Source organism: Citrus clementina, unplaced genomic scaffold (assembly GCF_000493195.1).
Source record: "Citrus clementina cultivar Clemenules unplaced genomic scaffold, Citrus_clementina_v1.0 scaffold_6, whole genome shotgun sequence".
Taxonomy (NCBI): domain Eukaryota; kingdom Viridiplantae; phylum Streptophyta; class Magnoliopsida; order Sapindales; family Rutaceae; genus Citrus; species Citrus x clementina.
This window is the reverse complement of record NW_006262139.1, coordinates 24,583,905-24,600,675: the sequence shown is the minus strand read 5'-3', so window position 1 is coordinate 24,600,675 and position 16,771 is coordinate 24,583,905. Positions and strand designations below refer to the sequence as shown.

At 31.0% G+C, this 16,771-nt stretch overlaps 3 protein-coding genes and 1 non-coding gene across 4 annotated transcripts; 1 reads left to right on the top strand and 3 right to left on the bottom strand.

Moving 5' to 3' along the window:
- Positions 1-2,119: 2,119 nt before the first annotated feature.
- On the bottom strand, positions 2,120-4,264 carry LOC18039831 (probable pectate lyase 19). The gene is made up of 4 exons (XM_006431025.2): positions 4,014-4,264; positions 3,155-3,806; positions 2,798-3,040; positions 2,120-2,634 (listed from the first exon to the last, which is right to left on the bottom strand). The coding sequence occupies exons 1-4, from the start codon at positions 4,199-4,201 to the stop codon at positions 2,410-2,412; spliced, it is 1,308 nt and encodes a 435-aa protein (XP_006431088.1). The 5' UTR covers positions 4,202-4,264; the 3' UTR covers positions 2,120-2,409.
- Positions 4,265-6,912: 2,648 nt separating this feature from the next.
- LOC112097464 lies at positions 6,913-7,019 on the bottom strand. Its single transcript, XR_002904996.1, has one exon. It is a non-coding gene; the product is annotated as a small nucleolar RNA R71 (small nucleolar RNA).
- Positions 7,020-7,866: 847 nt separating this feature from the next.
- LOC112097419 lies at positions 7,867-9,084 on the top strand. Its single transcript, XM_024182658.1, has one exon. The coding sequence runs from the start codon at positions 7,867-7,869 to the stop codon at positions 9,082-9,084; it is 1,218 nt and encodes a 405-aa protein (XP_024038426.1).
- Positions 9,085-13,507: 4,423 nt separating this feature from the next.
- Positions 13,508-15,651, bottom strand: LOC18038004 (probable pectate lyase 19). The gene is made up of 4 exons (XM_006431024.2): positions 15,402-15,651; positions 14,543-15,194; positions 14,186-14,428; positions 13,508-14,022 (listed from the first exon to the last, which is right to left on the bottom strand). Exons 1-4 carry the CDS (start codon positions 15,587-15,589, stop codon positions 13,798-13,800), a joined length of 1,308 nt encoding a protein of 435 aa, XP_006431087.1. The 5' UTR covers positions 15,590-15,651; the 3' UTR covers positions 13,508-13,797.
- Between the last annotated feature and the right edge of the window lie 1,120 nt (positions 15,652-16,771).

Genomic DNA, 16,771 nt, shown 5'->3' with positions numbered 1-16,771 from the left:
AAACTAAGTGTGGTCGAGGTAGACTGTTGAAGAATAAACAAAATAAAAAAATAAAAAAAATGCTCTAAAAACTTATTGTAAAACAAACTCCTAAACATCCCTTAGGTTTCGAAGCAGCTACGAAAGTTTTGGCACAATGGCATTATAAGAAAGGAAGAACTAAAAAAGGAGATTGTGAGAAATTTGTTACATCTTCATTACCATCATTGTCCAAAAATCGTTCATCATTTTTGTTGAAGGATTTTGAGATTCCGGGACCAATACCAAACCTCGATGAGTTGATTATGAATCATAGTCTCTTTGCAAAATTCTATGATGACTTACCCGAAATTGAGGATTAATTGATGTAATTTTCATTATTAATTTCTTATATATAATTCTCTTAATCCCCTAAAGATTGAAACACGCATGATTGTAGTCATTAATTTTCTTGTTTCGACCCAAAAATGTATAAATATAATATAAAACTTGTAAATTAACAATAAGTATTAAATAAAACATAAATTAAGTTAACAAAACATAAGATTTATAAATGAGAGGTAAAACAAATAAATTAACATAGAAATGGTAAATTAACGTATTATTAGTAAAAAAATAAAAATTTATAAATTTAACATAAAACTTATAATCAATGTTAAGTGTAAAATAAAACATAAATTATGTAAAGAAGAAGTAATATTTATAAATGGAGGGTAAAATAAGTAAATTAACATAGGGTGGTAAATTGGTGTATTATTGGTAAACAAAACAAAAACTTACAAATGTAATATAAAACTTGGAAACCGATAATAAGTGTAAGATAAAAAATAGATTGTTAATTAGAATATAAAACTTGTAAATGAAAGCAAAAAAGAAGTAAATTAACATAAGAGTGATAAAATGGTATATTATTTGTAAACAAATAATAAAAAAATACAAATATAATATAAATCTTGTAATCAATATTAAGAATAAAATAAAACATAAATTTTGCAAAATGGAACATAGGACTTTTGAATAAAAGGTAAAAAAAAAAATTAACATAGGAGTGGTAAATTAACATAAAAAAAAATATAAAACTTGTAAATCAACAATAAGTGTAAAACAAAACATTAATTGCGTAAATGAAATATAAGGATTGTAAATAAAAGGTAAAATAAGTAGATTAGTATAAGAATTATTGAAAAACTAAAAACTTACAAATGTAAAATAAAAACCCTTTTTTAATTATGATTTTCTTATAAATTTTCTAATTTTGTTTCTAAATTGAACATGATAGTTTAAGTTGAGGTAAAACATGCGATGATGTACATAAAACTTTATGCAGGATAAAACTTGTTCTCAAAATAGGATTTCAAAAAACTATTATTTTCCTGTTTTCAAAGTTGTTTGTAAGATAAGGTATTTTGTATCTATCCAAAAGCCCCCGACAGTAATTCCAAATGATCTTTAAGTACAAGTAAAAAATAAAAAATTAAAATTATATGAAGTATGTATAAAACATAAAATCAAATCCAATTTTATTAATATATCATATATGTCTAGTAACATAAGAATATCTTTTTTTTTTCAGCTTAATCCACATAAAAATAATTTTTCTTAATTAACCTATGTAGTGAACAATACTATGATAGAAAATTAAGAAAACAAATATGGTAAAAATTAAAAAATTAATGTATTTGTAAAATGAATTCCGAAATTATGGTTAGACAAATTCAATAAAACTTATTCCAATTGTTTTCATAACAATTTTTTTATTTTCAATTGAAGAGTGGTTTTTCTTTAATTAAATCAAATTGATAAACTATTTTTTGTTTACTGTTGTTTTACTTTAATGTTGATTTATAAGTTTTATAATATTCTTACAAGTGTTTGTCTTGTTTGTAATTTTAAAACATCAATTTACCACTTTTATATTAGTTTACGTCTTTTCCTTTCTATTTACTAGGTTTTATATATAATTTACAAAATTTATGTTTATCATGATATTCATGCTGTAATTTTAATCACGGTATTATAAAATTTTCCCTAATGAAAAGAAGTAACACTCACAAAGTAATTAATTAAACAAACAAATTAATTATCAATGGTAATGATTAACTATTAAATAATGAAAAATTTTATTAATTTTGTACATCCAATAAAGAAACACGGTTACCATTATGAATAAGCACATCAAACACGTTGATTGATTGCATTGGACAAAAAAAAAAAGCCTTAATGTTGGATATGGTTATAGAAACTAACCAAATCCATGAAAAAATTGGACTAAATGAGAGGATTACTGTTCATTTATTTTCTTCATCCTCTCATTTTCCGTCCCAATTTTCTGTCTAATATTTTGGCCATCATTTTGAACCAATAGCAGTGAGCTAGCCTTAGGCTATGGCTAGGTCACTGTTTCTCTATCAATGCAAAAAATCTAGTAAATTAACATTGCTGGCCTGGCTTGCAGACAAGTGCTCCAGCAAATTTTGTGATCCTCTGAACTTCTGTTCCTGGCGCTGGTTTAATCACATCATTCAGTTCGTATTTGATTTGCTTTTTCGGGTCACCGGATGCATTGAAGTAAGCCCCATTCAAGAATACATCTCCCTCTGATCTCCATATCCAACCATTCCCTTCTTCAGGGCTGCAGTCCATTCTCTTTGTCACCTGCATGCAAATAAATAATAAAGATTAATTCATTACGTGCACAACCTGGATTCTCTTTAGATACGAACTTTATGTCTTTTGTACGTTTATTGAAAAATATTGTTTATACATTAAGTGAACTCTAATCAATAAAGGATCTTGTCTCTTGTAGAAAATACATTACCTCTTTGGCATTCTTGTTATCTGAGGCAAAGAACCTATTACCCTGGCTAAGAATGGTGGGGCCTTTGAGACCACCAATTGCATACATTTCCCATTGATTGTAATCATTGTTCACAACATGAGCGAAACCAAATCTGATGCATGGCATTCTTTGCACCAATCCCTTATCAAAGCGGTTGAATGCTACAGTCACTTGCATCTTTTTATCTTCCGTGAACGTATCGGTTGCGCCTAGCAAAATTGCCTGCAAAATTTTATAGCACAACATGGCTCATAATAGATCAAAAGTTTGAAATTATGTTTGATGATGACCTGAGCTACGTCATGTAAAGTCAAAATTTAATTAAATTATAGTCACCTTATCATGGTTGGAGAGGTGGCAGTTTGAAATGGTGATGGCTGTAGATCCTTGAATGGCATCAATAAGCCCATCTTGGGCTTTAGATAATGTAAGATGATCAAGCCAAATATTTGACGAACTAAATACTGAAACAGCGTCCCCATCACTTGGACCTCTATTTCCCACATGATCCACAGAATCCCTAATCATACCACCACTGGCAGGAGAAATGTTATGAATATGAATCCCATGAATGATGACATTTTGCACAAATTGCAGCCTAATTCCAGCTCCATTGGCAATGTGTACATTGGCTCCACGCCCATCAATGGTCTTGTTACCCTGGACAACCAATTCTTGTTGCAACTTGATGTTCATGTCCTTGGCAAAGATGATCCATAAAGGTTCTTTTTGGATCACTGCATGGCGTAAAGTACCAACCTTAGGGTTCTCCATATTATTGTCAGAAGAATCAGTCACCTCATAAATTTTTCCACCTTTTCCTCCGGTAGCTTTACTGCCGAAACCAAGCGCGCAACCTGCTAGCGCCTGCCGATCTTCTGCCCAGTTCTCTTTGCAACGCCAACATTTGTCAATTGGGTTTGTTGCCTCACATTGCCCTGATTCTGCATTCAACAAGCCCCGTCTGGCAGCAGTCTGCTTTGACAAGCTGCAACCCATAAAAAATTTATATAAATTTCATATCCATATATATCTAACTTTAAAACATTAATAGGATGTATTATACTTTATTGGTAACGTTTTTCACCTTTTTAAATTAAAATTAAATAGAATAATCTAGTTTAAAATCTATATTTTGAAACATGCTAATGCCTACAGGTACGAGTTTTTAGTATTAGTATTGTTATTAACATACTCTTGAACTTTCATGTTCAAGTTGCTGGCAACAGCTACAGGGTCTGGATCATAGTACTGCTCAGTGGTCTGCATGGCTTCTTCAGCTCGTCGCCTCCATACCTCGTCGGCCTCGGCGATAGCCGATAGGCAAGGGATCAAAATGATAAAAGAGAAAAGAAAGATTAATTTTAGCCTAGCAAGCTCCATTTTTACTTTCTTTTTCAAATGTTTTATTCTAATGTACAAAAGTTCGAGGTATGTAGGATTGAACTTTTTGCTTGTGATTTGATGCAATGTGGATGATGCGTTTATATATTGATTTTGAGAAAAAAAATTTATGGCTCTAAGTTCTTATTACTGCGCAGAAAGAGGAGAGCCAAATTCACTTAACGGTTGTAGTATAACTTAGTAATTAAGATCCTATTTAATTGGATGAATAAATCTCAATATCATCATTATTATAATTATTAGGATTTAATAAATCACAGAATTAGTCAAACTGTAAATAAAAAATAAAAAAATGCAATGCTTTGTATTGTAATTTAAAGTAAAAAAAATACTAAAATATTTATTCTTATTCTAAACATTCTTCCAAATGACCAATTTATTATGCCCACAAAAATAGTAATCTAACGACTAAGCCATGAACTTAATTATGGCTGCATATTCTCATTTTTTTTTTATAAAAAAAATGTGTCGTTTTAACTCAATTTTGGGCAAGGTAAGAAACCTAGCTAAACATAATAAATTCGTAATCGAGGTGTATTGCATGTTTTTACTTTCCGTGGAGCTTTAGAAAGAATGGAAGAAATGAGGTTACTAGAAGGAGTTTGGATCTAGGGAGAAGTGATTTCAGGAGTTTTACTTATCTTGTGATGAACATAATTTGTATACATATTTTACCCTTTTATTATATATTTACTAGTTATTTTTATTTCTCATTTTTAATTAATTAAATTTTTTTATTGAATAGGGAATTACTTTGAGATTATGGATAAAAAAGGCGTAAAAGAGCTCAATTTTGGAAGCATTAAAGATTAATTGATTTTTGGAAGCAATTAGACATACATGTATGTGGAAATCAAGCCAAGGAACTGAATTCAACAAGTTAATTCATCATGCACATGCAGACAAAGGAGAGAAATTGATTTTAGCTTTAAAAAGAGACCTGTACTTGGGTTTCATAAATGGAAAAAAAGAATCATATTGCAATTCTAAGTGCCCAGCACGTGAGTGAAGCAAAACAAATAAAAGACAAAGCCTTTTAGCTTTAGAATTGATAAGGTGGGGCCCATTTTGAAGACTATATAAGCAAGCCTTTGGCTTTTGAAAGAAGGGCAGCTGCCAGGAAGAAAAAAATAGTGCAGACGCAATTCGACAGAGAAGAAAATGAAGGGCTGCAGCAGTTAAATATTTCCATGGTTGATTTTATTTCTTTTGTAGCTCACAATTCAAGTATGTCTAACTAATTTTCTTATACTAAAGTTAAGGATGAAACCATATTCAATGAAATAATTATCTTTTTATTTAATTAATTCCCTACATGGGCGTTGTAATATTTATGGTTCTTATTTCACATGATTAGTTGGATGTTATTAAATCTTTTCACCAATTCTGTCATGTATTATTAATTGTTAGGATTAATATTCGATTAAATCTATGCTTGGGTCTATAAAGTTTATATATGATTATTTTTGATTCTGTGTCTTTCATTAAATTGTTTACACATAGCGCTTAAGAAAATTTTGACTTTTTGTTATTCAATATGTTTACATGGGATGCTTAGATATCATACTATTAAGCGGAAAAAGAAACCTACACAAGAATAATTTTAATTGGGTTTAATTGTTATATTTATGAGATGACATAGATTGATTTCGAGTTGTCACTCTAAATTTAGAGATTAATTAATAATTAGATAATTACTAGTTGAATATTGGTGGATTCCAAAACCTTGGTAAATTTTTTCATAATGATTTCTCATTTGCTTTAATTGTTTTCTTAGTTTAATTATTTTTATTCTCTTAAAAATTCAAATTGCTCAACTAGGTTAGGATTAATATTAATTTTAGATTTAAATTAGACTTTTTAATTTATAACAATCCATGTGGGTTTGACCTCGTTACCACTATTCTATCTCTAGATTCGTGCGGTTGCGAGTATATTAAAATTTTTCACAACAAGTTTTTGCGCTGTTGCCAAGGATTGTGCTAGAAAATCAGTTTAATCTAGGTTGATTTGATTCTTCCACTAGTTATAATTTAAGTTGTCTTTTATTTTATTTATTTAATTTTTTATAAAAAATACAAAAAAAATAATTTTTTTTACTTTGAATTAATTGTTTGGTTGTTTGATTTCTTTTATTTTAAATTTTGTTTTTTTTATTATTGTTGTTTAATTTATCTTCTTTGTCTAGTTAGTTTATGAGTGTTTGGGAACGCGATTAAACAAATCGCTTGGTCAAAAGAGAGTAAAAAATTGATAGTAGTCGAGCTAGTTATTCAGAAGTGATGGATGACCCAAATAGACTATTGCCAATATTTCCACCAGTGCAAGCAGAGAAAACCCTTAGAGAATATTTTTCACCACTTGCAGCCAACCAACCATCTTATATTGTGTTGCCACAAACTACAACAACACACTTTGAACTTAAGCCATCTGTCATTCAACTTTTACCATCTTTCCATGGGCTAGAGAGAGAGGACCCATATTTGCACATTAAGGAATTTCTTGACATATGCTCTACATTTCGTTTTCAAAATTTTAATGATGAGTCAATTAAGCTTTGCATGTTCCCTTTCTCATTAAAAGACAAAGCGAAAGCTTGGTTGAATTCACTTCCTGCTGGGTCTATTACTACGTGGGATGAGTTAAGTAACAAGTTCCTCACCAAGTTTTTTCCTATGTTTAAAACAAATGCCCTTAGGAGAGAGATAAATGATTTTTATCAAAGAGATGGTGAGCAATTTTATGAGTGTTGGGAAAGATTTAATGATTTACTCCTCAAGTGTCCCCACTATGGTTTTGAGAAATAGAAACTTATACAATGCTTTTATAACGGTTTAACCATGTCGAATCGTCATATGGTATAGTCTATGAATGGTGAGAGATTTTTGAACTTACATGAAGAGGCTGCATGAGATTTCTTTAATTCACTTTCTGAAAATTCTGAACAGTGGGATTTTTCAAATCAAAGGGAAAAATCATCTCAAGTTTCTAGAAAGGGATTATATGAAGTTAAAGATGATTTTAATGTGAAATCTACTATAACTACACTTTTTAAGAAAGTAGATGCCTTAGCTCTAAACCAATCAATGAATCACCATCCTAGTGTAGCTAATGAGGTTTGTGCTCTTTGTTCTAACTTATCTCATACAACACAGAATTGTCCATCATTATCAGCCTATCCAGAGGCTTATTTTGAGCAGGTACATGCCCTACGATCGTATGAAAAATCCTTCAATAGTCCATATTCATCCACATATAATCCTAATTGGAGGAATCACCCTAATTTTTCTTGGAAACAAAATCAACCTTTGTCAAACTAAGGAGGGCAACAATTTAACATGCTCAATTAACAATTTCTCCCTCATAACCAAGTATATCCCTCTACCCAACAACCTATGTCTCAATTTGTCGCACCTCAACAAAGAAAATCTTTTTTAGAGGATACACTTTAAAGTTTCATTCAGTCAACCCAACAAGCCTTTCAGTCGAACACTCAAACAATTTTAAACGTTGAACATCAATTGAGTTAATTAACAACTACGGTAGCTGAGAGAGAAAAAAGAAAATTTCCAAGTCAACCAATTTCTAATCCCAAAGGAGTGCACGAAGTTTGAAGCCATCAGCATGAAGAAGCAAAGTCTATTATGACCTTGAGAAGAGGAAAATTATTTGACAACAAAGTGGAGGTTCAAACAAGGAAGACATCTGAACCTACTTCTGCAAATTCAGTTTCATCACAAGACTCATCACCAAATGATCAAGAAGAAAGTGGCCCACCAGCTTACATTTCTGAGGCTCATTTTCCTCAAAGGTTAACAAAAGTAAAGAAAAAGACTTCAACAGGTGAGATTATGGAAATCTTCAAGCAAGTAAGTATAAACATCCTTTTACTCGATGTTATTAAGCAAGTTCCTTCATATGCTAAGTTTTTGAAGGATTTATGCACTAAAAAGAGAAATTTGCATGTCACCAAAAAGACATTTTTAACTGAACAAACTAGCAATTTACTTCAATGTAAAATGCCACCAAAATTTAAAGATCCAGGTTCTCCTACTATCTTATGTGTTATAGGGAACCAATTGTTTGATAAAGCATTATTGGATTTAGGCGTTAGTGTTAATCTCTTGCCTTATTCTGTTTACATGCAGCTTGGACTAGCTGAGTTAAAATCAACTTTTATTATTTTGCAACTTGCTGATAGGTCAATGAAAATACCTCGTGGTATTATAGAGGATGTGTTGATACAGATTGATAAATTTTATTATCCTGTTGATTTTATTGTTATTGATACTCAGCATGTACATAATCCTAAGAAACACACCCCAGTTATTCTAGGTCGTCCCTTCTTAGCTACAGCTGATGCTCTTATTAATTGTAGAAATGGAAACATGCAGTTATCTTTTGGTAATATGACCATGGAATTGAATATTTTTAATGTTACCAAGCAGCCACAAGAAGAAGATGAATTTGTCGAAGCAAATATGATAGAGGAATTAGTAGAAGATTCATTCATTTCTAACCACACTGATGATCCATTAGAGGCATGTTTAGCTCATTCTGATTTATCTTTTAATGATGACAGTGCAATTGCAGGAGTCAACGCCTTACTTGATGCACCTCCAATTATGGACACAACTAAATGGAAGACAAAGTCAGAACCACTGCCTCATTCTGAGAAGAAGATTAGCCCATCTGCGGAGACACCACTAAAATTGAAACTCAAAGCACTGCCCGACACTCTGGAATATGCATTCTTGGGAGAATCTAACACTCTACTTGTTATTATTTCTTTTTCCCTCAATCTTGAGGAAAATGGTAAGCTTTTAAGTATTCTAAAAGAGCATAAGGAGGCAATAGGATAGACCATTGCTGATATTAAAAGTATTAATCCAGTATATTGCATGCATCGTATTCATTTTGAAGAAAATGCTAAACCTATTAAGGAGATGCAACATAGGCTAAATCCTAACATGAAAAAGTGGCAAGAGCTGAAGTAATTAAATTATTAGATGCATGAATCATTTATCCTATTTCAGATAGCTCTTGGGTTAGCCCTATGCAAGTCGTTTCTAAGAAATCTGGTGTTACGGTAGTTACTAATGCTAATAATGAATTAATTCCCATTAGAGTAACTACAGGTTGGCGTGTTTGTATTGACTACAGGAAATTAAATTCAGTCACAAGAAAAGATCATTTTCCTCTTCTATTTATTGATCAAATGCTTGATAGACTTGTAGGTCATGACTTTTATTGTTTTCTAGATGGATATTCAGGTTATAATCATATCTCTATAGCTCCAGAGGACCAAGAGAAAACTACTTTTACTTGTCCATTTGGAACTTTTGCATATATGAGAATGACATTTGATTTATGCAATACACCTGCTACATTTCAAAGATGCATGCTTAGTATTTTTTCTGATATGGTTGAGAAATTTCTTGAAGTGTTCATGGATCATTTTTCTGTTTATGGAGATTTGTTTATGAATGTTTGCGGCATCTAACAATATTTTGCAGAGATGTAAAGAAAAAAACTTGGTTCTAAATTGGAAAAAAGTGTCATTTCATGGTAAAATAAAGTATTATTCTCGGTTACATAATTTCTAGCAGAGGCATAGAAGTCGACAAAGCCAAGGTGGATTTAATTTCTAATCTTCCACATCCCAAATCTGTAAAAGAAGTAAGATCTTTCCTTAGACATGCTGATTTTTATAGAAGATTCATTAAAGATTTTGGTAAAATTTCTAGACCTTTATACAATTTACTTGTTAAGGATGAACCTTTTATCTTTGATGAATCTTGTATTGATGTTTTTGCAAAGCTTAAGGATTTTTTGACTTCGTCACTTATCATCCAGCCACCTAATTGAGATTTGCCTTTTAAAATTATGTGTGATGCATCTGATTATACTGTAGGAGCAGTTTTAGGACAAAGATTAGATCGTGTGCCTTATGTGATTTATTATGCTAGTATGACACTCAATGATGCACAGTTGAACTATTCAACTACATAAAAAGAAATGTTAGTTGTGGTGTTTGCACTTGATAAATTCAGATCTTATCTTATAGGTTGTAAAGTGATTAATTTTACTGATCATGCTGCTTTGAAATATTTATTTACTAAGAAAGATGCTAAGGCAAGATTGATTTGTTGGGTGTTGCTTTTACAAGAATTTGACATTGAATTTAGAGATAAAAGGGTTTTGAAAATGTTGTGGCGGATCATTTATCTCACATTGATCTTAAATTTATTCCAGAATCTTTACCTTTGAATGAGTCTTTCCCAGATGAGCAACTTATGAGTGTAAATGTTGTACCATGGTTTGCTGATATAGTTAATTACTTTACTACATGTCAAATCCCAGAGCACTGAACCAAGCAAGATAGAACAAAGTTCTTATCTGAAGTGAAGAATTTCTTTTGGGATAATCCATATTTATTTAAATATTGTGCTGATCAGATTATTAGGAGATGTGTTCCAGAGAATGAAATTCAAAGTATCATCTCTTTTTACCATGAACAAGCTTGTGGAGGCCACTTTAGTGCTAAAAAGACGACTACAAAAATTTTACAGTGTGGCTTTTATTGGCCTACTTTTTTTCATGATGCTTATGGTTTTTTATTCTTTGTGTGATAGGTGCCAACGCATGGGTAGCATTTCAAAGATGAACATGATGCCATTCAATCTTATTCTTGTGGTTGAGATTTTCGATGTGTAGGGTATTGATTTCATGAGACATTTTCCTCCATCTTTTGGTTATAAGTATATATTGGTTGTAGTGGACTATGTGTCGAAGTAGGTTGAAGCTATTCCATGCAAAATCAATTATCATAGGGTTGTAGTGAAATTCTTGAAGAGTAATATTCTGTCTCGTTTTGGTTTCCCTAGAACAATCATTAGTGATGGCGGTACCCATTTTTGTAATAAACATTTCAAAACTCTTTTGAACAAATATTCCATTACACATAAGGTTGTCACCCCATACCATCCTCAAACTAGTGGCCAAGTAGAGATTTCTAATAGAGAGATCAAGTAAATTCTAGAAAAAACAGATAGGTCAGATAGAAAGGATTGGTCTTTGAGACTTGATCATGCATTGTGGGCATATAGGACTGCTTTTAAAACACCAATTGGGATGTCACCTTATCGACTTGTGTATGGAAAAGCATGTCATCTGCCAGTAGAGCTGGAGCACCGTGCATATTGAGCTATCAAGAAATTCAATTTTGACATGCAACATGCTGGTTCTAAGAGAAGATTACAACTAGCAAAACTTGAAGAGATAAGGAATTATGCATATGAGAATGCCAAGATTTATAAGTAGCGAATGAAAGTATTTCATGACAAGCATATTTTAAGAAAATCCTTTACACCAGGTCATAAAATACTTTTATATAATTCTCGATTGCATCTCTTTCCAGGTAAGTTACGTTCTTGATAGTCTGGTACTTTTATAGTTCGTATTGTCTTTCCTTATGGAGCAATTGAGATTGAAAATCCAAAAAAATGGTGATTTATTTAAAGTCAATGGTCAAAGACTAAAACCAGTTTTAGAGTTAAGAAAATCAGAAGTCGATGAGCTACTTTTAGATGATCTTGTTTATCAGGATTAATTAAGTCCATCTTTGCATTCTCGTTTTATTTTAATAGTAGGTTTTCTTTTCATTATTTTTTTTCTTTTCTAGTATTTTTCTTTTATAAATGAGAGGTAAAACAAATAAATTAACATAGAAATGGTAAATTAACGTATTATTAGTAAAAAAATAAAAATTTATAAATTTAACATAAAACTTATAATCAATGTTAAGTGTAAAATAAAACATAAATTATGTAAAGAAGACGTAATATTTGTAAATGGAAGGTAAAATAAGTAAATTAACATAGGGTGGTAAATTGGTGTATTATTGGTAAACAAAACAAAAACTTACAAATGCAATATAAAACTTGCAAACCGATAATAAGTGTAAGATAAAATATAGATTGTTAATTAGAATATAAAACTTGTAAATGAAAGCAAAAAAGAAGTAAATTAACATAAGAGTGATAAAATGGTATATTATTTGTAAAAAAATAATAAAAAAATACAAATATAATATAAATCTTGTAATCAATATTTAGAATAAAATAAAACATAAATTTTGCAAAATGGAACATAGGACTTTTGAATAAAAGGTAAAAAAAAAATTAACATAGGAGTGGTAAATTAACATAAAAAAAAATATAAAACTTGTAAATCAACAATAAGTGTAAAACAAAACATTAATTGCGTAAATGAAATATAAGGATTGTAAATAAAAGGTAAAATAAGTAGATTAGTATAAGAATTATTGAAAAAATAAAAACTTACAAATGTAAAATAAAAACCCTTTTTTAATTATGATTTTCTTATAAATTTTCTAATTTTGTTTCTAATTGAACATGATAGTTTAAGTTGAGGTAAAACATGCGATGATGTACATAAAACTTTATGCAGGATAAAACTTGTTCTCAAAATAGGATTTCAAAAAACTATTATTTTCCTGTTTTCAAAGTTGTTTGTAAGATAAGGTATTTTGTATCTATCCAAAAGCCCCCGACAGTAATTCCAAATGATCTTTAAGTACAAGTAAAAAACGAAAAATTAAAATTATATGAAGTATGTATAAAACATAAAATCAAATCCAATTTTATTAATATATCATATATGTCTAGTAACATAAGAATATCTTTTTTTTTTCAGCTTAATCCACATAAAAATAATTTTTCTTAATTAACCTATGTAGTGAACAATACTATGATAGAAAATTAAGAAAACAAATATGGTAAAAATTAAAAAATTAATGTATTTGTAAAATGAATTCCGAAATTATGGTTAGACAAATTCAATAAAACTTATTCCAATTGTTTTCATAACAATTTTTTTATTTTCAATTGAAGAGTGGTTTTTCTTTAATTAAATCAAATTGATAAACTATTTTTTGTTTAATGTTGTTTTACTTTAATGTTGATTTACAAGTTTTATAATATTCTTACAAGTTTTTGTCTTGTTTGTAATTTTAAAACATCAATTTACCACTTTTATATTAGTTTACGTCTTTTCCTTTCTATTTACTAGGTTTTATATATAATTTACAAAATTTATGTTTATCATGATATTCATGCTGTAATTTTAATCACGGTATTATAAAATTTTCCCTAATGAAAAGAAGTAACACTCACAAAGTAATTAATTAAACAAACAAATTAATTATCAATGGTAATGATTAACTATTAAATAATGAAAAATTTTATTAATTTTGTACATCCAATAAAGAAACACGGTTACCATTATGAATAAGCACATCAAACACGTTGATTGATTGCATTGGACAAAAAAAAAAAGCCTTAATGTTGGATATGGTTATAGAAACTAACCAAATCCATGAAAAAATTGGACTAAATGAGAGGATTACTGTTCATTTATTTTCTTCATCCTCTCATTTTCCGTCCCAATTTTCTGTCTAATATTTTGGCCATCATTTTGAACCAATAGCAGTGAGCTAGCCTTAGGCTATGGCTAGGTCACTGTTTCTCTATCAATGCAAAAAATCTAGTAAATTAACATTGCTGGCCTGGCTTGCAGACAAGTGCTCCAGCAAATTTTGTGATCCTCTGAACTTCTGTTCCTGGCGCTGGTTTAATCACATCATTCAGTTCGTATTTGATTTGCTTTTTCGGGTCACCGGATGCATTGAAGTAAGCCCCATTCAAGAATACATCTCCCTCTGATCTCCATATCCAACCATTCCCTTCTTCAGGGCTGCAGTCCATTCTCTTTGTCACCTGCATGCAAATAAATAATAAAGATTAATTCATTACGTGCACAACCTGGATTCTCTTTAGATACGAACTTTATGTCTTTTGTACGTTTATTGAAAAATATTGTTTATACATTAAGTGAACTCTAATCAATAAAGGATCTTGTCTCTTGTAGAAAATACATTACCTCTTTGGCATTCTTGTTATCTGAGGCAAAGAACCTATTACCCTGGCTAAGAATGGTGGGGCCTTTGAGACCACCAATTGCATACATTTCCCATTGATTGTAATCATTGTTCACAACATGAGCGAAACCAAATCTGATGCATGGCATTCTTTGCACCAATCCCTTATCAAAGCGGTTGAATGCTACAGTCACTTGCATCTTTTTATCTTCCGTGAACGTATCGGTTGCGCCTAGCAAAATTGCCTGCAAAATTTTATAGCACAACATGGCTCATAATAGATCAAAAGTTTGAAATTATGTTTGATGATGACCTGAGCTACGTCATGTAAAGTCAAAATTTAATTAAATTATAGTCACCTTATCATGGTTGGAGAGGTGGCAGTTTGAAATGGTGATGGCTGTAGATCCTTGAATGGCATCAATAAGCCCATCTTGGGCTTTAGATAATGTAAGATGATCAAGCCAAATATTTGACGAACTAAATACTGAAACAGCGTCCCCATCACTTGGACCTCTATTTCCCACATGATCCACAGAATCCCTAATCATACCACCACTGGCAGGAGAAATGTTATGAATATGAATCCCATGAATGATGACATTTTGCACAAATTGCAGCCTAATTCCAGCTCCATTGGCAATGTGTACATTGGCTCCACGCCCATCAATGGTCTTGTTACCCTGGACAACCAATTCTTGTTGCAACTTGATGTTCATGTCCTTGGCAAAGATGATCCATAAAGGTTCTTTTTGGATCACTGCATGGCGTAAAGTACCAACCTTAGGGTTCTCCATATTATTGTCAGAAGAATCAGTCACCTCATAAATTTTTCCACCTTTTCCTCCGGTAGCTTTACTGCCGAAACCAAGCGCGCAACCTGCTAGCGCCTGCCGATCTTCTGCCCAGTTCTCTTTGCAACGCCAACATTTGTCAATTGGGTTTGTTGCCTCACATTGCCCTGATTCTGCATTCAACAAGCCCCGTCTGGCAGCAGTCTGCTTTGACAAGCTGCAACCCATAAAAAATTTATATAAATTTCATATCCATATATATCTAACTTTAAAACATTAATAGGATGTATTATACTTTATTGGTAACGTTTTTCACCTTTTTAAATTAAAATTAAATAGAATAATCTAGTTTAAAATCTATATTTTGAAACATGCTAATGCCTACAGGTACGAGTTTTTAGTATTAGTATTGTTATTAACATACTCTTGAACTTTCATGTTCAAGTTGCTGGCAACAGCTACAGGGTCTGGATCATAGTACTGCTCAGTGGTCTGCATGGCTTCTTCAGCTCGTCGCCTCCATACCTCGTCGGCCTCGGCGATAGCCGATAGGCAAGGGATCAAAATGATAAAAGAGAAAAGAAAGATTAATTTTAGCCTAGCAAGCTCCATTTTTACTTTCTTTTTCAAATGTTTTATTCTAATGTACAAAAGTTCGAGGTATGTAGGATTGAACTTTTTGCTTGTGATTTGATGCAATGTGGATGATGCGTTTATATATTGATTTTGAGAAAAAAAATTTATGGCTCTAAGTTCTTATTACTGCGCAGAAAGAGGAGAGCCAAATTCACTTAACGGTTGTAGTATAACTTAGTAATTAAGATCCTATTTAATTGGATGAATAAATCTCAATATCATTATTATTAGAATTATTAGGATTTAATAAATCACAGAATTAGTCAAACTTTAAATAAAAAATAAAAAAATGCAATGCTTTGTATTGTAATTTAAAGTAAAAAAAATACTAAAATATTTATTCTTATTCTAAACATTCTTCCAAATGACCAATTTATTATGCCCACAAAAATAGTAATCTAACGACTAAGCCATGAACTTAATTATGGCTGCATATTCTCATTTTTTTTTTATAAAAAAAATGTGTCGTTTTAACTCAATTTTGGGCAAGGTAAGAAACCTAGCTAAACATAATAAATTCGTAATCGAGGTGTATTGCATGTTTTTACTTTCCGTGGAGCTTTAGAAAGAATGGAAGAAATGAGGTTACTAGAAGGAGTTTGGATCTAGGGAGAAGTGATTTCAGGAGTTTTACTTATCTTGTGATGAACATAATTTGTATACATATTTTACCCTTTTATTATATATTTACTAGTTATTTTTATTTCTCATTTTTAATTAATTGAATTTTTTTATTGAATAGGGAATTACTTTGAGATTATGGATAAAAAAGGCATAAATAGCTCAATTTTGGAAGCATTAAAGATTAATTGATTTTTGGAAGCAATTAGACATACATGTATGTGGAAATCAAGCCAAGGAACTGAATTCAACAAGTTAATTCATCATGCACATGCAGACAAAGGAGAGAAATTGATTTTAGCTTTAAAAAGGGACCCGTACTTGGGTTTCATAAGTGGAAAAAAGAATCATATTGCAATTCTAAGTGCCCAGCACGTGAGTGAAGCAAAACAAATAAAAGACAAAGCCTTTTAGCTTTAGAATTGATAAGGTGGGGCCCATTTTGAAGACTATATAAGCAAGCCTTTGGCTTTTGAAAGAAGGGCAGCTGCCAGGAAGAAAAAAATAGTGCAGACGCAATTCGACAGAGAAGAAAAT

Coding starts and splice junctions, on each gene's coding strand:
- LOC112097419 (XM_024182658.1), top strand. CDS start 7,867: ATGACCTTGAGAAGAGGAAAATTATTTGACAACAAAGTGGAGGTTCAA.
- LOC18039831 (XM_006431025.2), bottom strand. CDS start 4,201: ATGGAGCTTGCTAGGCTAAAATTAATCTTTCTTTTCTCTTTTATCATT. Junction 3,807..4,013: donor TTGAACATGAAAGTTCAAGA/GTATGTTAATAA, acceptor TATGGGTTGCAG/CTTGTCAAAGCAGACTGCTG. Junction 3,041..3,154: donor ACCTCTCCAACCATGATAAG/GTGACTATAATT, acceptor AAAATTTTGCAG/GCAATTTTGCTAGGCGCAAC.
- LOC18038004 (XM_006431024.2), bottom strand. CDS start 15,589: ATGGAGCTTGCTAGGCTAAAATTAATCTTTCTTTTCTCTTTTATCATT. Junction 15,195..15,401: donor TTGAACATGAAAGTTCAAGA/GTATGTTAATAA, acceptor TATGGGTTGCAG/CTTGTCAAAGCAGACTGCTG. Junction 14,429..14,542: donor ACCTCTCCAACCATGATAAG/GTGACTATAATT, acceptor AAAATTTTGCAG/GCAATTTTGCTAGGCGCAAC.